The 23,341-nt window shown below is 35.5% G+C and overlaps 1 protein-coding gene and 1 long non-coding RNA gene across 7 annotated transcripts in view; one reads left to right on the top strand and one right to left on the bottom strand.

Annotated features, from left to right (window-relative positions):
* The window catches only part of SLCO1A2 (solute carrier organic anion transporter family member 1A2), a 126,400-nt gene that overhangs the window by 45,061 nt on the left and 57,998 nt on the right, over positions 1–23,341 (bottom strand). For 4 of the 6 annotated variants that reach the window (XM_045463460.1, XM_045463463.1, XM_045463459.1 and 1 more), the window contains exons 2-5: positions 10,898–11,027; positions 8,306–8,496; positions 7,847–7,966; positions 2,421–2,562 (exon numbers count right to left, since the gene is read on the bottom strand). In XM_045463460.1, coding sequence (XP_045319416.1) covers positions 2,421–2,562; positions 7,847–7,906 — 202 coding nt within the window. In that variant the 5' untranslated portion in view covers positions 7,907–7,966; positions 8,306–8,496; positions 10,898–11,027. Of the gene's footprint in view, positions 1–2,420; positions 2,563–7,846; positions 7,967–8,074; positions 8,210–8,305; positions 8,497–10,897; positions 11,028–23,341 lie in introns of those variants that run through there. The other 2 variants (XM_045463458.1, XM_045463457.1) reach the window with 2 other exon arrangements.
* LOC123590363 lies at positions 14,636–23,228 on the top strand. Its single transcript, XR_006708726.1, has 3 exons — positions 14,636–14,775; positions 15,674–15,790; positions 23,123–23,228. It is a non-coding gene; the product is annotated as an uncharacterized LOC123590363 (long non-coding RNA).

Here is a 23,341-nt window from a genome sequence, read left to right on the forward strand (position 1 = left end):
GCACTCTGCCCATGGTATTTGTCACTGTATACCCTCTTCTTAAATAGCCTCATCTGTTGTCTAGTTTTAACAACCACCTGTTTACTCACTAATCAGTTCCTCCAGCTCAGACAGTTCCTCCAATGCTTCCAACTCCTATAACTGCAACATGGACATCACTACTCAAAATCTCACTGCTACTACCACAATTTTCCTAAACAGAACTCGTCATCATTCCCATAGCCACTACCACAATCTTGTCCCCCTTCCCCATTATCCACTCTACTACCCAAGCTGTAAATCTGGGGATGCCTACTTTTCTCATCCACCACATCCAATCTGTCACTAAGTTCTCAGGAATTTAACTCCTAAATATTTCTTAGGTCACTCTCTTCTTTCTATTCCTACCAGCATGATCGGTGACTCAGATCCAGATAGCTCTCTCTTGTGCTTTTGCCATGCTAGAATCCTCTCTGGCTGGCTGGCCACCTTCAAATCTATCTCCAACACAGCCACAAGCATGGCCCTGCTAGAAAGCAAATTTGACCTTTAATTTTTTTTAATATTTTATTTATCTTAGAGAGAGAGAGCTCAAGTAGGAGTGGAGGAGGGACAGGGGGTGGAGAGGACAGAAGATCTGAAGCAAGTTCTGTGCTGATAGCAGCAAGTCCAATGTGGGGCTCAAACTCACAAACTGCAAGATCATGACTTGAGCCCAAGTCAGAGGCTCAACTGGCTGAGCCATCCAGGCACCCCATCTGACCTTTGTTTTAAATAGGCCCGCCTAACCTGCCATATATAAACAAACACCCATGGAGTCCATGGATAGAAATCAGGGGTTCTATGATCTTGAGTGAGAAAAAAAAATGCATCTTTATTTTCACTAACTTATAATTAAAGTTATGTTAGCATTTTCTTTGATACTGAGAGTAGAAGCAAACTATGGTAGCCTTAACAGTACCTACAATTTTGTCACAGATTGTCACCAATAAAAGTTATAGATATTTGCATATGACATTACATTGTTGTAGATACCTCAAAATATTGACACTACTCATTACTTCAAAATTAAGGTAGATATTATATTTAGTGTGTTGGCAAGCACAAATATTATTATATGGCAGGTTGTTTTAATATTTTGGTAACTTTATTCAAATAAAACCGGGTTTCTTTTTACCTTTTTTTCCCTTTTTACTGTTATAGTTTTTATTTCATGCAAGTGCCGTAATAAGCACAGAAGACCAACCATATTCCATTTCTCACCCCTGCCCATTTCTCCAGACTCATATCTTAATAATTCCCACATAAGCTTTGTGGGTCAACAATATTGGGCTGAATGTTACTCCCCACACAAATTACTACTCTGACTCACCCTTATGCTTCTTTTTCTATTGGAATTCCCTTCATGCTCATCTAACCCTGTTTCTTCACCTAGACAACTTTTTACTCATCTGTCAAGATCTTCCCTCAGTAAGGCTATGTCCCTGCTGTTTGTTTCTATAGGACCTTGCATCTATCTATGTCACCAAATGTACTGCATTCAATTAAAATTATTATTGTGTCTCTATGCCCTCCATTTGACTGTGAGCACAGTCTAGGCAGGGCTATATAAAGAGTTGTATCTAACTCCATCACCAGGATCCAGCACACAGGTGGTGCCGAGTTTAGTTTCAGGGAGTTAAGTGCTAGAATATACAATCAAGCATCACCTGTTTCAGTTTTGCCTCCCCTCAATCCTGATTTTTCTTCCAGATATTAAGTATATTGAAAGCAAAGTTCACCTTGGAGGAAATAGAAGTCACTCTAAAGCTGTAAAAGAATGGCATTCGTATTTCTATGTAGCTTTGTTTACAAGAGAAATCTTTCTCTTCCTCAGTCCTCCCCTATGTTCACATCTTCCCAGTCCTCCACAAAATTCAGAGAGTAAGAACAGACTTTATTCCTTCCTAGAGTCTGTTTCTGAAATAAATTCAGGGAGATGCGAAAAACAGTTTCTTCTTCCTTCTGCACTTAGAAGAATTGTTAACCTCCCAGAAACAGCAGGAAAATAAAAATATTCATGTTTCCTTTGGAAAACATATTCTTCTGTTTTCCATGACATATGTCTTCTAAATAGGAAGATAGAGCTTTTAAGAATTCTCAAATGATAGATTAAATTTAAAAAATTTAAATACTCTGCTACTTATCCTAGCTAACCAAAAAACTATTAGAATAAAAAGTCCAGTGGTGGGATATGTGGCAATACTTAGGTGTTATTTGGGAGATAATATTTAAATGAATTGTTTCTAAGCATAATCCAAAGTTAACAAGGCTATTCATCCATTTTGGAAAACATATTATTCAGTAAAATTAGATGGCCTAAAATTGCAAATGAGGAGAATAAAATTCAGACTAGCTTTATAGATAAAATATAAAAAGGAGTATACAAAAATAATTCATACCAATCTCAAAGCTCCCGTTAATAAATCCAAGTAGAGATGTAGGAATGTTGAATTGTCTCTCTATTTGTGTGAGCATGGAATTCATATAAGATCCAGATAGTGTTTTGGATACAAATGCACATGTTATTGCCAACAGAAACATCTAGGGAGAAAAGAATATAAGAAAACATAGAAAAAAATTATTTTTAAATTGTATATTTGCCATTTGTTGACAAAATGTCTTCTAACACAAGACTGATCATCTCCAACATAAGTAACCCTTAAATTTGCAAGAAACTTTTAATGCAGTCTTTTCATCTGGTCTTTCATGTCATGTTGTCTCTGAAAACTCAAAGTAGGACTGATTAGTAATATTGAATTTTGTGGGTAATTGTAGCCTCATTATTTTATAGGTACCTCTTTTACATATGCAGAAACAGTCATTATAAATAAGAGATAGCTTTTAAATAGATCTTCAACACTACACTGCCATCTGTAGTGCAAGAAATACATATATGATAAAAAAGGAACACAGCATTACACAAAGACATTATTTCTGTAGCAAATTTGTTCAAGGTGTCTCCAAAGTAATATGCAAATTATGCAACATTAGATTGCTGCTCACTACCAGTTTATTTATTTAAAACAATATTATATATATTATAATAAAATATAAAGTAATTATAAACCATTATAAAAATGTTTCTAAATGGAACAGGTATTTGCTATAAGAAACAAGTATGAATACAATAAATTTCTATATATTGAATCACATTTCCTACCTACTGATACAGTTTTAGAGGACAGTAAGGTTGATGTGATCCATAACAAAAACCAAGGACAACTTAACAAACAAAACCATTGTGATCACCAAAAGCTAGTATGGTTTTACTGAAAACGTGGAAAAGTCACAATTTTGACAGTTTTATTAAATTAGGAAGAAGCAGACTTAGATTTTAGTAGAAGATTTGGCAAAGGAGTATTGTATACTGAGTGATAGCATAGTTAAGTAAATACACAATAGAGATAAATAGATTTAGGTCATCCTGAATGGTGGTTTTACAACCCTAGGCCAAAGGACTTTTTCCTTGGTCTTACTTAAAGATGTTTCCTGATGAAACTTCCATCCTGGAGACCATTCAATCTACTCTCTAGCTAGCAGACTCAAATCTGTAAAATCCTCACCCCTTCATCTTCCAAATTCTCAATCTTAAACCAACCCCACAATTTATATTGCACCTTGTACATTCCCTTCACAGTTATTCACAATCTTTTCTATTTCTCAGTCTTCGAACCAGTCATGTGGTCTTCATGACCAGCAAATGATCTCAGCACCATCATCATCAAACTTTCCCCCATCTCTGCCTGTCTAATTCCCTTCCTACCTTAGAAGGATAGGTGTCCCTTCTCCAGTACAATAAAATCCCTCTACCCATGCTTTTGAATCCATTCTTCCCATTTGAGATCTTGATTCATCAACTACTACTCTCTCCTCTATTTTCAACCTCACACTCTTTACCACCTCTCTACTAATTTATAAATGTATTTAAAATACTTCTGTCTTCATATGTGTGTGTGTGTGTGTGTGATATAAGTATATATATATACCATATATATATATATATGGTATTTTTCCCTACCCCTGATGGTTGCAATTCCAGCTACCAACAGGATGTTTGGAAGAACAGTCTAAGTTTATTGCCTAGACTGTTTAACTTTCCATCCACCCTTTACTTTCCTACTGTTTAGCCTCTCCTGAAGCTACTCCATTAAAGGTCAAAAACAACTTCCTGAGTTCCAAATTCAATAGATACATCTCAGTTCTCAGCTTTTCTGATGTCTCGGAGTCATTTGACTCCATTAATCTCTCTTTTCTTCCTGAGGTTCCCATCCTCCACCCCACCCCCCCCACACACACCTATATGTCCACTTACCTGCTAGCATCTTTCTGTTCAGTCTTCTCTTTGGCCAGCTCGTTCAGGATTTGTCTTGCACCCTCTACTCTGTGCTATCTATGCTCTCTTTAGGAAATCTTATTTATTCCCATAGCTTTCCCTATCACCCAAATGCTGAAATCCCTCAAATGTACAAACAGTTTAGATGAGACAATTGTCAGCATTCCTTAGTTGCCTGTAGTCTTGTCCACACCTAAACTCCCTCCACCTGCCACCATAACTGGCATGTGATTTCACTTCTTAAAATGTTTTAATGACTTCTCAAAAACAAACATTTATACTTTTTTAGATGGCAAACCATGTTTCATCTATATGTCAGTAACATTCCTGCTGCTTATCCCTATACATAATGTTCTACTTAAAGTTTCTTTAATTCACCATGCCATTTTACATCTCAGTGTATTTTACAGGATGGTATTCCACTTGTAATACTTTTCTTCCTCTTGTGTATATGATAAATATATACTCAATTTTTAAAAGTCAACTCTATCATCATTTCTATCGTGGAGACTTGTTGTTCTGCTCCCCAAGTAGCCTTGACCACTCACTCTACCTTCTCATCCTGCTGTGTACTGACTCTATTATAGCCCTTATCGCCGTGCACTTTATGTATGTACTTGGATGCCTCCTTCACTGTACTGTGAACAATTCAAATATGGAATACATATATTATTTATCTTTAGATCATTGGTGTCTAGGCACTTAATACAGGTTTGCTGAATTAATAACAGAATAAATATTCAAAAACATCTTGAAGAAGTGGTCAGAGCTGAAAGTAAGCTGAATATAAGATGAAATGTAATAGAATTAAATACAACTGAGATGAATTGGCTGTACCAATTCATTTGGAGAAATCTGAATAGAAATTTATGTGGAAAAAGTCCTGAGAAATTTAAATATGAAGCTCAATATGAGCTAAACCATTATATGGCTATATCTCTGTTTATTCTTTTATAGTAAATGCCATTTGTAGAAACTGTCTCCACAGTATAAATCTTTGCAGAGCACATTATTGAGAATAAAAAAAAATCACATGGTTTTATATTTAATTTTAATTTTAAGTGTTTATTTCTGAGAGAGAGAGAGAGAGAGAGAGAGAGAGATCATGAGTGGGGGAGGGGCAGAGAGAGAGGGAGGCACAGAATCCCAAGCAGGCTCCAGGCTCTGAGCTGTTTGCACAGAGCCCGATGTGGGTCTAGAACCCACAAACCACGAGATCATGACCTGAGCTGAAGCCAGACGCTTAACCGACAGAGCCACGTGGGTGCCCCTTCAGGTTTTATATTTAAAAGCAAGGTCTACCAAATAACGTACAAATCATATTTGGGGGTATAATTTATTTTATTTAATATTTTAAGAACAGACACTAGAAGAATCATGGCCCCAGTGTTCTTTCCTAAAACACCTAGATGGGTTACCTAAACTGTTTGGTTCTAGTCACAAAGTAAAAGCAATCAGTGGCTATTCTGACTCATGTCTAGTACGAAATAACCTCTATACTTGTGAAGCTAGTTCTACTAGCTGTTAACAATAATGCCACACAATGAGAAAAAATGAAATATGGCCTTTTGTAGCAACGTGGATGGAACTGGAGAGTGTGATGCTAAGTGAAATAAGCCATACAGAGAAAGGCAGATACCATATGGTTTCACTCTTATGTGGATCCTGAGAAACTTAACAGAAACCCATGGAGGAGGGGAAGGAAAAAAAAAAAATAGAGGTTAGAGTGGGAGAGAGCCAAAGCATAAGAGACTGTTAAAAACTGAGAACAAACTGAGGGTTGATGGGGGGTGGGAGGGAGGGGAGGGTGGGTGATGGGTATTGAGGAGGGCACCTTTTGGGATGAGCGCTGGGTGTTGTATGGAAACCAATTTGACAATAAATTTCATATATTAAAAAAAATAAAAAAAAACAATAATGCCACAGAGTTTGAAGCAAACTTACTGAGGACAGTCCACTGATGCTTTTTTAAGAATTTTGCTTAAAATTTACTACCATAAGGGCGCAAGTTAAAAGTTTAGGAGCTACTGAGCTTTGAGAAATAATAAAAAATGAAGAGTATCCAGTTATCTTCAAGTTTAAATAAACCATGTGATTATCTACTGAAAAAAAAAAAAGAATTTTGCTTAACATGCATATTTTTAAGTTCAGAGAAGCCAAAAAAAAAAATCTGGCTATTAAGCAGTTGCTTCCTAATTTACCTAATAAATTTGTCCTTGCAACATTTTACCATAATGTGAACATCAATATTTAATCTTGTCAAACCCCTAAGTAAGCAAATATTACATTAAAACCTTTTTTTAAATAAATGACACTTGACTTTTATACACAAATGCTATTAATACTAATTTTTTACTTCCAAGTTTTTATTTAAATTCCAGTTAGTGAAAATATAGTGCTATTAATAATAATAGCTAATATTTATAGAATGTATATAATATTCTAGTCATTTTCCAAGTATGTAAAAAAGAAAAAATCCTATGAAATAGGAGTTTTGTTATTACCTTTTTCAAATCAGAAAGCTGAAGCAATCACAAAGAACAACTTGTCCAAGGTCATATGGCAAGAAAGCAGTTGAACCTAGGCATGAACACGGCGAGCCTGAGCCTAGATCCTTATTTTTAGCCATTCAGTTTTAGGATAAGGGCATGAGAATTGAGGGATAATTTAAGGGGAATTTTTTTTGTAAGGGGAATTTTTAAAATAAATAATTAATACAGCATTTCAGGCAAATGTAGCTTGCTAGATCTAAATCATCATTCTCCACTTTTATGCACATGTATAGATTTTCCCTACACATGTATGAAGAGAAAACAAACTTTGATAAGGAGAATATTGGTGACATTAGTCTAAAAACCACTTGCAGTCACTAGCTTTAGAATCAAGACAAATATCCAGATCCCTTGGTTTAAAACAAATTAAAATTTTCTTTGAAGGCAAATGGCTTTGAAGCTATACAAAAAGAATTTGTTCTGAAATGGTCAAGAGTACCAGAAACAGCTAACAAAATGGGCATTATTCTTACAGACAATGATTGATATGTTGCCAAAGCTTGAAGTAAATATTTGTTTTACTAGGTCATTGTGAATTAATCATTACAAACAGACCAACAAAGCATTTCTGTACAATGAACCGTTTTCTAGGTGAGACCCCCACACTCCTCTGGACTAAAAACCCCAAAAGAGTGAACATTAAATTGGCTGTTTTATCCAGAAAATCAAATCCTATTGTAACATATTATCGCCTGAAAACTTTTAAGAACTTGTCTTCCATTTAAGTTCCTCAAAATCATTTCTGATTAAATTACCTGAATCAGTAGCCCTGTTTAACCCTCAGTTATAAAACCAACTTAATTAAAGCAAGAAATTATCAATATATTAGGTAATGTGACATTAACATTAAAGCACTTCATGTGAGCAACTTTACAAACTCTAAACTAAAAAAAAAAAAAAAAGTACACATACATATATCCATACACACAAAAGTCCATACCTTCATCTTGGAAAGACATCTTATTCTATGGGTTTTAATTCTTTTCTCATTTTCTGCCATGTTGTTCTTCTGAATGTTCCAAATATTTATGTTTCAAAGCTTGAAATTTCTTAGTTCATCCTTTTAAGAAGACAAAAATCTGTTAACTGGCAAAATCATAAGTCGTCATTCTTTTGAAGAAAATATAGAATCTGAGTAACATCAGATTCTACTGTATTACAAAAATACCTTAGAAGCTTTTATTCAGATCTAGAAAATAATGATGTTAGAGAAGATTTAGTTGCTAATTTTCCACTGAGAAAGTTACATCAAATAACTTTAGTTAGTCTTTAGCTAGATTAAAGATATTATAATAATTTGCTATGGTCCCCTTGCAAAATAATGACCACGTGGTTAAAACAAAGGTTTTCATTTCTTTAGCCAAAACAAATAGAACCAAAGTGAGCTTTTTGGACTTACATGAAAATGCTGCTTTTAAGAACACAAAGACTTTGATTTGTGTTTGTGCTAAAAATCTGCTTCAGCAAGCCTACCAAGGCTCAAAAATCTGTATTTGGCCAGGCTCCCTCTTCAAGTTCTTTGCGTTCCAAGACTTCCCTGGAGTCTCAGGAAGGGAAACACTTTCTGGGGCACTGCTGATTCAAGGAAACCTGGGGAGATATGGAATTTTAATCATGGAAATAGTCTAAGTAAAAATAACAAATAATTCTGTGATCTGGAAAAGAATCCTACAGTTGCAAGTTAGAATGTGAGGTGTATAAGAAGACCAAATATATAAGTGGAGAGCAATATGCCTACATATGTAATAAATACAGATATATGTGTACTTGTATATAATACATAGGCACACATTTTTATATGCAAAACAAGAAGATGAGTTAAACTCTATTAAATTCTACTAACCCCTTCTCAAAGATTTTGTCTATTTGTGTCTTGAAAGTAGGGCATTATTTTGCCCCAAAACTAAAGTGTTTCACTCTGACAATATTTATTTTCATAAATCCACTTCAGGTTGCCAGAATGATATTTTAGTAGTATCTTCAATGTTCATTTATTAAAATCCTCTGAACAAAATCCATTTAACAAGTGATCCTCAATGATTCCCATTTTCCAAAACTTAATTGTTTTACCTCTATACATTTGCTGAATCCCACTTCCCTACATGCATGAAGGCAACAGTCTAAACAATTATGTGTGAACTTAGTTTTCTTTACTCATTCTCTCACAGACAACAAATATGTCTGCTATGTACCAGACATAGTGCTAATCACAAGATTTCAGCAGTGTTTAAGACAGATAGGCTGTCTTATAGACAACAGAAACTAGTTATAACCTAGTTAATGAGTCTCTGTGGAAAGTACTTGGACCCAGATCCCAAGGAAATTCTATTTTTATTGAAAAACATAAAACTTTTAAATAAAACACAGTGGAATAGAACTGAATAGCATCAGATCAAATACAAATTGTTTGGTATGTAAGAGGTGAGAAATTCATAGATCATACATGAAAATTATTAGAGACAATCTTGGCAAATCTGAATGGCATACACATGAACTCATGCTGAAATCCCCCACCTAAAATGCCAACTCACCTTAACTATAGAACAAGTACATGGCCCTAGTTTTGGAAAAACCAATAGATAGGGTTAATTTTTCGAAAGAATGGGAACTGCTATTCTTTGGTTCTCATTTGTATTATACCTGCTTTTTATTTTATACCTGTATTATAAACCTCTCAGCTGCTCTCGTTCCTTCCTTCTCATGATTTAGAATCTGGTCTTTCCTCTGTCTTTTTTCCTTCTGTTCTCCTTGCTAATAACTGAGCCCAATTATGGTCACCCAATGAAACAGTACAAGAGGGAGAAAACTTATTCCTCTTCCATGTCAAAGTTGGCTTTACTCTTTAGTGGCTAAAGTCATGACTATTCTAAATGCCTATTTTCCTATGCAGCCACAGGACATAGAAGGTGGAGTTAGTGACACAGAAAGTCACTACAAAGGGGAATTCTGTAGTTCTTTCTATGCGTTGTGATACTATGTAACCATCTTGAGCAGGTTTTATCACCATGCCTCAAAGATTTGTTTGAAATGTGTTTACTATCTTGAGGGAAGTTCTATAAACAGTTGTCTTGACTGGGGTAAGAGGTAGTGTGTGAAGCTAAGCACTTGGAAGAAATTAAATGTGATTGAGTTAATAGTAAACTTTCCCTAAAAATTTTTTGGCTTTTCAGATATGTTTAAAACTTTTAATGAAGGAAAATAAATAAAGGAATGAATAAAATTTATTCTGTTTGTTTAACAAAATTCATGAAATCCAATGGTTAATATCACCATCACTTTTGAGCACCGTGGCTCCGAATCAGGGAATGCACATGTTGTTTCTTCATATCTCATGGCCCTGCAAGTGCCAGCCATGTGAACAGTCCCTTTTTATTAGCACAGTGTTGTTTACATGGTGACTTCTGCTCCTGGGACTACAGTGTCACCAATAAATCCCCATCAATCATTACTGTTAATGAAAACAACTTGCTTGAGTTTTATTAAGTGGAGAAGTATTTTCTTTCACTAACTCCTTCTCAGCATTCAAATGAAAGCAGGTAATTCTTTAGTATGTGTTCTCATACAAATGTGGTTGAGTGTCTTCCATGCCTAGTGGTCATGACTCTGGGGTTTTTGTTTTTGTATTGTTTTTTAGTTGCGGTAAAGGCACATTATAGAATTAACTAAATGCACATTTTTGGTATTTGGATCTCTAGAACTTTTTCATCTTGCATGACTGAAATTCTATAACCATTGAATAGCAACACCTGGGGGTTTTGGCACCCCTTGGTTGTCAGCCCTTAATGATATGTTTCAGTCACAAAAGAGTGCAATTTTTACAAAATGAATAAATGGTCCTCTTTGTGCTTTCCCCCCAATGTTAAGTATCTAGACACAGTTTTTTATTACTATAAATCACTGAAGAAACATGTATACATTTAATTTTACATTATTCTATACTATTAAGAAAATAAAGGCTTTCCTTTATCATGACAAAACTAGCAATACATACATGAAGAAGACTTAGGAGAACATCCTTTCCCCAGGAAAAAAAAAAAAAAAAAAAAAAAGAGAGGGCTGCACCAGCAAAAATCGTATGCAAGTTGTTTATTTCCAGAATCTTCAAATGGTTCCTACTAGCCCTGCAAGAAGAGAACAGCCTCTTGGTGGTGTCCAGCTGAAATAATTTCAACCAATAGCACAACAAGTAGTGCCAATCAGGCATGTGTGGAAGCAACAATAACTCTTTGTATGATGCCTACCAAATTATTTTTCTTCTATTAGTTCATTTCCATCAGAAATCAAAAAATAAGATAATGGGTTCTGCAAATCAGCATCATAAATATAGTTATATTTTCCTTCTACATGCAGAGGAGGTACAAGAAATGCATGACTGCAGACAAAGTAGGGTAGAAACTTAACTGGGTCATAGACTCATACATGGATTTCACCAGGCAAAGTGAAAAATAGAACATACAAAAACACAAACAAAAGCTTCCATTAGCAATCCAGAAATAAATATACCTACCGTGTTACTTTGGGTAACATACTGTCTAACTCTGGGTAATAGACCAATATGTGGAAAAAGTAAAACTGAAACCTGACTTCTAAATCTTTAGGAGAACTGATTGTAAATATCATCAGTGTTACCTCATGCCAAGTTATTCTAGAGAATGACTAGATAATTATGGGAATAGCTAACACCCTCCACACTTGTCATATAAACTGTTTCATTTATTTAGATTATTACTCCAATTCTTCTTTTCCTTTTGCCTTCATAGACATAGCTTTGGATACAAAAATGTGTTCCTTCGTTTAATTATGGCAAGTAAATACTGAGCTGCTCCTTTTTCTCATAGACATAATATTTTGTCTGTTTATAAAGTTCCTCAAATAAAATGTTTACTTCCCCCCCCCAAACCATTGATATATGTATTTGTCCATTCACATTAATAGAGGCAGCTAGATATGGTAAAAATGTCAGGACATGAAGCCCATTTAGCTAATCTTAGTTTAGTTGTGAGTTATTTAATCTCTTGAGCCTATTTTTCCTTAACAATGATGTTGGACTATTTATGCCTATCTTGCAATATTGTTAATGAAGATTGAGTTATAAAATTTACATAAGATCCCTAGCTTTGTTGTTGGAATGAAACAGTTACTCTATAAATGGCAATGATTATTATTCATTCATTCCCCAAATATTTATTAAGACTCTACTACATTCCAAGCACAGTAGTTGGTGCTAGGGATACAAAGATGAATAACATATGTTCTTGCTCTCAAAAGATCTCATAAGCTATTGGGGTTGGGGGGGATAGACAATTAAATGAAACTCATAGCTAGTTAGTGCCATAATGCAGACAATTTGAACTAAGTAATGAGAAGAAGTGATTCATGAAAACTGTTTATTTGAATACTCATTTGGAATATCATTTGAATACAGCACAGCAGTTTAAGTGCTTGGGCTCTGAAGTGAAGCACAACTGGTTTGAAAGCCTGGTGTTAAACTAGCTGTGTGATTTTGTACAGGTTACCTTAATCTATCCACACAAGGAAGATAGCCTCTACCTTTGTATCAGCCAAGGTTCGGACAGAAAAACAGAGCTCATGACAGGTAGTTCAGTAAAGGAATTTAATATGGAAAAGTGTCATAAAGGTATTAGAAGAGTTAAAAAGCCATATACCAGTAGGAAGTCATTCCCATGCCTAATGCTGTTATCAAAAAGGGAAAAAGGCCGCGCTGCAGGAGCTGGTGTCCTTCAAGGACACACAGCCACTGTCAGAGGCTCTACCTAAAGTGGGTGGATATGCCCTGGCTGTTTTTTCCTCTTTACATTCCTGTCAAAAGTTCAGAAATAACAGAAGTAAGACCAATGAATCACTCGAGTAGTAATTAATAAAAGTTTACTGTGCACAGACCAAAAAAGATAGTTTGCAAAACCAGGAGCACTAAAACTGTGAGAAGTGAGATGATTAATTTTCAGAAATACCAAATAAAAGCTGTGCTGTGTAGTCAATAATAAGCTTACAACCTATTGGGGATATGTACGAACCTCTCCTCTGCAATGGAACCCAAACCCTTAGACACTTCACTTCCTGGTTCTTCTTCCCCTCTTCATTTCACTTATTTTTCGTGGGCTTTGCAATGAGTATGCGCCAAAGAACTGAAGTCTCTGCATCACCTCAAGGAATGTACATTTGTTCCAATCAGACTACTTTTTGCCTTACACAGGCATAGGTGACTTCCAGGTAAGGCTGTAACTTGTATAGTACTCAGCCGATGAGGAATCAGGAGAGGGACCTGCATGCCATGAGATAAATTGCCTGCTGTAACTGTACCAAGTGTGCCTGTTCATCAGGCACCCACTCTTGTAAGAATGTTGATTAAATCCTCACTTCACTGTGCTCTGAGTCTCTGTGTTACTCTGTTGATTGGGTCAGTGGGCTTATTTATCACACAAACAAAAACATGGAATGTGGCTCAGGAGTACATTATTATAAAGCATCTAAACATAGTAAGAAAACAGTGACTGTTTTATTTTCACAATGGTTGGTAAGAATATTAGAATTTTCTTAAGTGATAGTGAATTGGTCAGTGGTCATTTCATATCAATTTCGGGAAATAGTTTAAGTTTTGCTTATGATTTCCAGAAGCACAAGCAAGAAATAACCCACATCCAGTTAGTCTTGCAAAAAAATAAGCTAAATTAAATGACTAAACTGGTTTTCTCTGCTCCAGGAATTTCCAAGGCTGATCTTGTTTGTTTTGATTTTAACAATTCCAGTCTCACACCAATACTTGCCACTGACAACCTAACATGAAATCAGATGCAAGGGTGCCTAGGAGATTCAGTCTCTTGGGATACAGAGAGGATCAGAGGATGGGAGGCAGAAAAACAAATAACCAACACAGCCACAATCAGTTGGAGTAGAATTAAAATAATATGTAATAAAAGTGTAATATGATGCTAGAGGATAATTAACATGCAGTGAAGGGTAGCTATTTATATTATTGGATAATATACTTTCAATCATCAATACTTTTTTTTTAGTTTATTTATTTTGAGAGAGGGAGAGAAAGTGAGAACATATGGGAGGGGCAGCTACAGAGAGAGAGAAAGAGAGAGAGAGAGAGAGAGAGAGAGAGAGAGAGAGAGAGAGAATCCCAAGCAGGCTCTGCACCATTCGTGCAGAGCTTGATGAGGGGCTTAAACTAATGAACAATGAGATCATGACCTGAGCCAAAATCAAGAGTCAGATGCTTAACTGACTGAGCCAGCCAGGTGCCCCCTCAATGCCTTTTTAATTCTCAGTAATAGACTCAGGAGATTTAACTAGTTCCATAATTGGCCATCTCTCAACTTTACATATGTAGACATTGCAATGTATATGTGATAACCAGTAAGACATGAGACTTTGTCATCAAATGAACTGATTTTCAACTGATTCATACATCAATCATTTTTATATTATGTAAACACAGTTTCAGTCACCAAATCTTCACATAGAAAGGTACATATCCAGCTTTCTTATTTAAGTTATATGTAGGAAAAATGTCCAAAGAGAACTGAGCTATATACTCTTAGTTACCACTAAGTGCTTTGTTAGAATGTTTCAACAACCAGATTTTTAAAAGTACAGTCAGAAGTAAACCTTTCAATGATGGAATAAGAAAAAGGGAAAAGACTAGCATTATTATTATTCCTTATTCTCATTATTTCCTTCTAGGTGGATAGAATTCACACACAAATCCTCTCTCTGTAACCTCACCTACTCCATGTGAGATGGCTGATATGATTGAAAGACTACTTGGGAAAGCCTATTTATTTGGAGGTCAACTGTAAGAAAGTGTGCCAACAGAAGTAATCCACATTCCCTATCAGCTTGGTAAGTGCTAAAAGTGATGTTTTGGACTCTGTGTGTTATACTTTTCTGTCTTGTTTTTCAATTGACTCAAATTAGGATGGGAGAAATCTGGTATTTATTGATATTTATTGGACACTCTCAAAGGCCCCAACATACAAAGAAAGCATGGAGAAGCAGTTTTCCTAAAAGGCTATGACCAGATTAGAAAAACACAAGATCTATTATTATATATACAATATGATACCATTTTTTTGTAAAACTATATATAATTGGAGATAATAAAAAAATATAAAATTTGTACATAATTTTTATATTGTAGGCCCTCTCTAGAAGCTTTATAAATATCAATCCATTTAATTTTCCTAAAACTCTATGACATCAATAATATCATCCCAACTTTAAGGATGTGGAATTAAAGCACAGAGAGGTCAAGTAATGTGTGCAAGGACATATAGCTTGTAAGTGTCAGAGCCAGGATTCAGATCCAAGCAGTATGCCTTTGAGATTATTAACCTAGGCTGCCTCTCCATTAGGGTGTGGGGTGTGTGTGTGTGTGTGTGTGTTCATTGTGGTATTCATTTAGATAAAATACTGAAAGACCTAAACCAGAATCTTAAAAGCAGTTCTCTCTGGATGGGTTATGGTTGATTTTGTTTTGTTTTTACTTTGGAAATTTCTGTGCTGTTTTCCACAAGAATGGTTATACTTTTTTTATTTAAAAAAATAGAGAAAAAGAACACCCATCTTTGGAATTGATTTTTTTTTAATGTAATAAGAATGTAGCACACTTCTACTTCATGTTCATATTGTATTCCTAACTACTTCTATTTTTTCTTATTTCTTTAATTATTTTGCTTTCACTAATATATTTTGTCTCCTTTTCTCTCCCTTCTATTTGATTATTTGGTATTTATTTTAGCTATTCAGCCCAATGCATTTATAAATTTCCTGACTGAAGCCACTTAAAGAGCTAGAAGGTATCTGGGCTCACTACTTAGCACTTCACACTGGCTGCATGTTGGCACAGGCCATGAAGGTATCCATTCCTATTTCTACTCTGGGATTAGTAAGTAAAACAATTGTTTAAATTATATAAAGGGAACAGTTTAGAGGCCTGAATAAATATCAAGAGAGAGGCTCGGGGGCTAGTGTCAGTCACATGAATGTGCACATGACTGGCATCTCCTTCAAGTTACCCCTCAGCTGAATTTGTCAGCATGGTGGCTTGGGTCATTAGACAATTTTAAATTATCCTTATACATGGCCGTATGCTTTTTTATTTATACTTCTAATGGGCCACTGAATGGGCCACAGGAAGCTTGAGAAGCACTAATGTTAAAATATAACCTAATGAGGAGCATTAAAAAATAGTAATTTTTTAGTTGATTTATTTACTTTGAGAGAGAGAGAGTAGGGAGGAGCAGAGAAAAAGGGAGAAAGAATCCCAAGGAGTCTCTGCACCATCAGCACAGAGCCCAGTGTGGTGTTCGATCTCATGAACTGTGAGATCATGACCTGAGCCAAAATCAAGAGTCGGACCCTCAATCGACTAAGTCACCCAGGTGCCCCCCAAAATAATAATGTTATAAATTCCCCATAAGGTTACTTTCATTGGATCATTAAGTTTCATTCATCTAATCAAAAATTTTACCTAGGACCTTATCTTATGGCCTTATTGTTCCAAAATCAATTTTGAAAAGGAATAATAGGTGGAAAATTGAATCTAGATGTTTTTTTTTCACACTCAGAGACATATCTGCAAATAATAACTTAAAAGCCATTCTCCTATTTCCTCAATTTGAAAAAAAAGTCAAGCATTATAAAACTAACTTTTCTGATTTTTAAAAAAATTTTAAACAATCTAAGCATAGAAATTCCTAACATCATATCAGCTTTTTAAATACCTTAAGAAAAATAATAAACACAAAAACCTACATCTTCATATGTGATTCCCCACAGCCAAAGACAACATAATGTCATTTTTGAATTTATTTCTTCACAGATCAAACATTTACTCACAATATTAGTTTAAAATTAAGGGACGCCTGGGTGGCGCAGTCGGTTAAGCGTCCGACTTCAGCCAGGTCACGATCTCGCGGTCCGTGAGTTCGAGCCCCGCGTCGGGCTCTGGGCTGATGGCTCAGAGCCTGGAGCCTGTTTCCGATTCTGTGTCTCCCTCTCTCTCTGCCCCTCCCCCGTTCATGCTCTGTCTCTCTCTGTCCCAAAAATAAATAAACGTTGAAAAAAAAATTTTAAATTAAGAGTGTACACCTTTTGTTAATATGATGTACATGACAAGAAATTTGCATGCATACTTAATATTACCTAATATTATAATTAAATAAAATTAATAATTGCCTACCAATATAAATTTAAAATTAAACATTTAGGGGCACCTGGGTAGCTCTTGGTTTCAGCTTAGGTCATGATCCTAGGGTTGTGGGATCAAGCCCCATGTTGGGCTCTGCACTGAGTGTGGAGCCTTCTCAAAATTCTCTCTCACTTTCCCTCTGCCCTTCTTCCCCACACATGCTCTCTCCCTCGCTCTAAAACATAAAATAAAAAAATAAAATTAAACATTTAGGTATAATTTTCTACTATTAAATAAGCTTTTTTTAATTTATAAGAATTTTCAAAAGATTATGCATTATCGTGAAGGAGAATAAGAATCTTATATAAGCCAAAAGAGATGGATGAACACTGGTCCAGTCAAGTTCTCACTTGGAAAATATGGAAATAGACATCATATGTATCTATGCACACAAAATACCTAATAAAACACTTTTACACAGTGATTGACTAAAAGCCAAAATATTGCCAAAGTCCATGGTTCTTAGCCAGAACATATCGTAATAGTCAACCTACTGGTCTTTTTACCTATTCCTATGATCTAACACTCCCCACCAGAAATGAATGCTGTTAAAGCAGAGCTTTTATGAACAGTTTCATTTATTGGATCTGCTCCTTTAAGCAGCAGTATTGTTTTAGCAGTGTTTATTTTGGTATAACTTCAAACATAGAGAAAAGTTGCAAGAATATACAGAATTTCCATATACTTTTTACTCATATTCACCTGTTAGTTACATTTTGCATCATTTGCTTCCACATTCTCTCCCTTTTCCTCTACCCCCCTCTTTCTCTCTCATTCTCTTTGTGTATATGTTCTTCCCTTCCCACTCCTAAGCCGCTTGAATACATTGGAGATACTGTGATCCTTTCTTATTAAAGATATCTGTGTGTATTTCCTAAAAACAAAGATATTCTTAAAGATATTCTTTTATATAACCAGAACACAATTATCAAAGCCTGAGAATTTAACATTAGTTCAATATTCTTATCTAATCCATAGTTTGTATTCAAGTTGCATCAGTTGTCCTAATAAGGTCTTATAACTTTTCTGTTTTAATAATGTAGGATCCAATCCAGCACCATACCCTGCATTTCATTGTCATATCTTAGTTTATTTTGATCAGAAACAGTTAGTTATTCAGTTTTTTCCTTTTTCTTTCTTTCTTTCCATTTTTTCCCTCTTTTAGTATTTCCTGACCTTGAAATTTTTTTGAGCATAAGTTAGCTGTTTTGTAAAATATTTCTCAACATGAGTTTGTCTGATGTTTCTTCTTGATTAAGTTCTGGTTACACATTTTAGATAGGAATACCACTGAAGTGATGTGTCCTCCTCAGGGCATATAATCTTGAGGCACATGATGTCAGCTTGTTGCAATTTTGCAAATGTTAGCTTTGATCACTTGGTGAAAGTATAGCTGCCAGTTTTTTCTATATAATTATTATTTTCCTTTTGTAATTCATAAATAATTTCTGTGGAGATACTTTGAGACCTATGTAAATATCCTGTTTCTCCTCAGATTTTGATCCTCTAGTTTTAGTATCCATTGATGATTTTCTAATCCCTTTATTCCTGTTAAATTTATTAGTAGGCATTCTGGTATTAAAAAAAAAAAGAGCTATCATTTTTCTCTCAATGTTTATTTATTCATTTACCTCAATATGGACTTTATTTTATTTTATTTTATGAGTTTTATTTTATTTGATGAATTATAATCTATTGCATTCATTATATATATTCATGTTCAAATTTCCCAATAGAAATCCCTTCCAACTGGTTACTCTATTTTTTGGCTATGTCTCCATCATTGTTTGGGCATTTCCTTTTTTTCTGGCTCTTGAAAATATTCTAGGCTCATTTTCATTCTCCCTGGCACAGCTCTCGGGTTAACTTTTTCTCCAAGAAACCCCAGTTACTTTAGGGGGAAATAATATTTACAAACCAAGATAGAGATATATACATATGTACTCCCAGGAAATAGATGTCTATATCAACAAGTAAAGATAGGTAATACAGATATAGGAAAATGTATAGATACTGAACACAGGTTCATACTGATACTTCCAATTCCAATCCAAAATATTTTCCATGATGACCAACACTGATCTGTACTGAAAAAATCATTTTTTTCTTCTTGGAAAAAAATTTATCCTCTCTGTTATTAACTGCAGATAATTTTTATCTCAAGTTTTTTATCTCAAGTTTTTTATCTTATAACAAGGCATTATTTTTCCTCAATATACTTGACTCCAAAAGCTAATATAATATCATGTCTTTGGATTTATTTGTCAATAAATTCATGTCCTTACTTAGTTCAATAATTTAAAGTAAAACTAAACTTCTAAAATAGCTTGCCACTTTTTAAATATTTTCCCCAGCCGACAAGTATCTCTCTCTCTCTCTCTCTCTCTCTCTCTTTTTTTTGGTTGCCTTGTTTTTTGCTCATTTATCTGTTCTGAGCACTCTGTCCTCTGGCTGATTGCCTCTGTGTTTTCTGAGCTTAAGCAATGGAAAAGTCTTTATTGTACTTATTTTGTTGTTTTTGTTTTTGTTTTGTTTGTTTTTGTATTTGCTTGTTTTCTAATTTTTTAAATTTTCTTATTTGCTTTTTGCTAGAAGTTTAGCCTCTGTACTAAGTCTAAGACAAACACATTCTCACTCCATTCAGCAGATACAGACACCAATGGATGGTTTTGCTGTTTAACTCTTTCTCCTTATTAAATGACATTGTCTACACATATTTATACAAGTATTTGTCTATTCATGTGGGTGTTCTTTGTATGAGGAAGGATATGTGGGCACATTAGAAAAAGCACAGTTGATTGAAATCTGAAGAAATTTTGAGGTAAGAGGAAGTTAAGAGAATATGTGTGGAATGACTACCACATTCTCAGTGAGGAGAATTAAGGTTGTCATTAGAAAGCAAATGGGTCAGGGACATGCTGGAAGACCACAGAATGAAAGAAGTTAAAAATGGTCACTGTTGAGGTTAAAAACAAAAGGTGAAATGGAAGTGAGTAAAAAGATTGGTGAATAGCACTGATTGCTAGACTGAGTAAGATTTGATGATACAATTTTATAGAAGATCATAAATACCATTGTGTAATTAGTGCAAGAAATATTCAATAGAAATAGAAAAATAGGGAGATAAATAGAAAAATGTGCTTATCTAGAATTTGGAATTGGCAATTTTGATTCAGTAATTGGTTAGGGGAGTAAAGGAAGTTAAGAGGCCAGTAAGTATAGAATTGAAATTATGTACCATAAAGCCAAGTTTGAGTACAGAAGAAAGGGAAGAAGGAAGGAAGAAACAGACTGAAACCACAGGGTGGGTCAGGTTATGAGTAATGTGAAACAGATGAAAAGTTGACTAATTTAAAAGGTTAGAGAGTTAGATAAATAAAATATTATTATTAAAGAAAACAATTCAGATGCATTTCCTGGTGCAAGATATCAGAAGAGTACTCAGAAAAACACCACCAAGGTTTGAATGCTTGATACAGGATGTGAAATTTGCCCAGGCTAAGCAAAAATGTTCTCAAATACATAAAAAAAAATTTCAAATGCATTGTTTCTAAAAATTTTGGTAAAATTTATAATTAGTATTTGGCAAGGTTATGGATTCTTCCAACATTAAAAAAAATTCTCCTAGCTGACATTTTAAAACAATCTATAACTATTTTCCCCTTTCCTTTCCTGATGCACCCCTTACATATAAAGGTTTTTGTAAGGTTTAATAATTGACAAGGGTTAAGTTAGTATGCTTCTATAATGTCTCTTAGAACCTTAGAAAAGTGATAGCCTACAATAAGTGAAATAGACATTCCAGAACTTCTATGGAGATGGTAGGAGAAGGGATCAAAAAGCTCAAAGAAGCAAGCATACTAAAGTAGATATGTCACATAAGGCCAAAAACCCCACCAGTCAGCTGTGTTACACAGGAGACTCCAAAGGATATTGTATTTGCCCAAGCATTATGGAATTCATTGGTAAGCATTTTTTGAGAAATTCAGAGATGATAACCTGGGATAACATTAAGAGATGCTATTATAGAATATTGGTCTCTAAGAACAAAGAGGATGATAAAATCATAAAACAGTAGAGGCCAAGTGGTAGCATTTAAATATCAGAAGCAAAGTTGGTACAACAACTTTAAGTAGTGTCAACATTGGAGTAGTAATCAGTGGGATTTGAACTGCAGAAAGTTATGGGGATGGTTAACAGAACATGACAACCATAGGTGCAAGATAGATGGTAACCAACATGAATGTTACTCAACCTACACAATCAAAAGAAATCAAGGATAGATTCTCCGGAGGTTGAAAGCAGCCATCCCTAAGAAAATGTTATAATATCTTGTTCACTTTCCCCAAATGAGCCATTTTTCAGACTGGAAACTATTGATTGAAGACGAGGCCAGGTCCCCGAGAGGAAAAGATTGTGACATCTCAACACATATATATGGTTTCCTCTAGTCCTTCCTAAATGAGCTATTTAAACATTTATTAGAGTATTCTTATGTTGGGGAAAGGGATATACTCAAGTATTTCAGGGACTAGTATGTAGGATCTGAATTGACATTGATACCTAGAGACCATAATAGTCATTACAAGCTTCTTGTTAGTTTGGGGCCACATGTGGGCAGACAATAAATGGAGTTCTAGTCTAGGTCTAGCTTGCAGTGGGTCCACAGTTTTTTTTTTGATCATCAATGGCCATGTTTTTTTTGATCATCAATAATTAGAATGAATATTCTTGGTAAATGGTAGAACCCCCACATTTGTTCCTTGGCTTATGGGGTAAGATCTATCATAGTGATCTGTGGAGAACAGCAGAAATTAATGCCACCTTAAAAGACCAAAAGTGCAGGATTCCTTTCCTATGCCCCATTTACACACTGCTCTTGTCCCTGCAATAAATAGACAAATTCTGGAGAATGACAATAGATCATCACAAACTCAAACTATCAGTAATCCCATTTACAGCTGCTGTGAAAGTGTGTTATTTTTTCTAGGGAAGATTAACATGGTCTCAGGTGCATGTTATACATGTATATTATGCAACCATTCATCTGTAAAATATATTCTTTTTTATCTTTATCAGAAAAAAAGAACCAGAAGTTGCTCCTATTTGTGTGGGAGAAAAAATGATTTGCATTTACATTCACATTTACAGAGATAGCTGTAATGGGAAAAGACAATGTGTGGAGGTAATGGCAAGCTCTGGTATGAGAATCACAATAGAGACACTCCCGCCCCTCAGTTTCTTAGGATATTTATTTATTCTTGAAAATGTTTAGGGGCGCCTGGGTGGCGCAGTCGGTTGAGCGTCAGACTTCAGCCAGGTCACGATCTCGCAGTCCGTGAGTTCGAGCCCCGCGTCAGGCTCTGGGCTGATGGCTCAGAGCCTGGAGCCTGTTTCCGATTCTGTGTCTCCCTCTCTCTGCCCCTCCCCCGTTCATGCTCTGTCTCTCTCTGTCCCAAAAATAAATAAACGTTGAAAAAAAAAATTAAAAAAAAAAAAAGAAAATGTTTAATGTTTATTTATTTTGAGAGAGGGAGGGAGAGAACAAGCAGGGGAGAGGCAGAGAGAGAGGGAGACATAGAATCCAAAGCAGGATCAAGGCTCTGAGCTTTTTTTTAAAATTTTTTTTTTCAACGTTTATTTATTTTTGGGACAGAGAGAGACAGAGCATGAACGGGGGAGGGGCAGAGAGAGAGGGAGACACAGAATCAGAAACAGGCTCCAGGCTCTGAGGCATCAGCCCAGAGCCTGACGCGGGGCTCGAACTCACAGACCGCGAGATCGTGACCTGGCTGAAGTCGGACGCTTAACCGACTGCGCCACCCAGGCGCCCCAAGGCTCTGAGCTTTTAACGCAGAGCCTGGTGCGTAGGACTCAACCTCACAAACTGTGAGATCATGACCTGAGCTGAGGTTGGATGCTTAACTGACCGAGCCACCCAGGTGCACTGATCCCCCTGTGTTTCTAAAGCAAGGCTTTGCTCTCTGCAACTACCAGGCCCTGAGAATGAAAGAGCGACTGACTGCCTAGAACACATCAAGTGACCGTGTGACCAGAGACACCCATGATGAGCTGGATTCTGTCAGACTCACCAAGCTATGGAGTGAGGTAAGAGCCAAGCAATCAATCAAGATAAAAGTAATGCCTTGTTATCAGGCACAAGCAAGTTCAGAGGGCATGCGCAAGCAGATAGACCATACTCCATGTCATCTATTA

This window comes from Leopardus geoffroyi, chromosome B4 (genome assembly GCF_018350155.1).
Source record: "Leopardus geoffroyi isolate Oge1 chromosome B4, O.geoffroyi_Oge1_pat1.0, whole genome shotgun sequence".
In the NCBI taxonomy this organism is placed as follows: Eukaryota; Metazoa; Chordata; class Mammalia; order Carnivora; family Felidae; genus Leopardus; species Leopardus geoffroyi.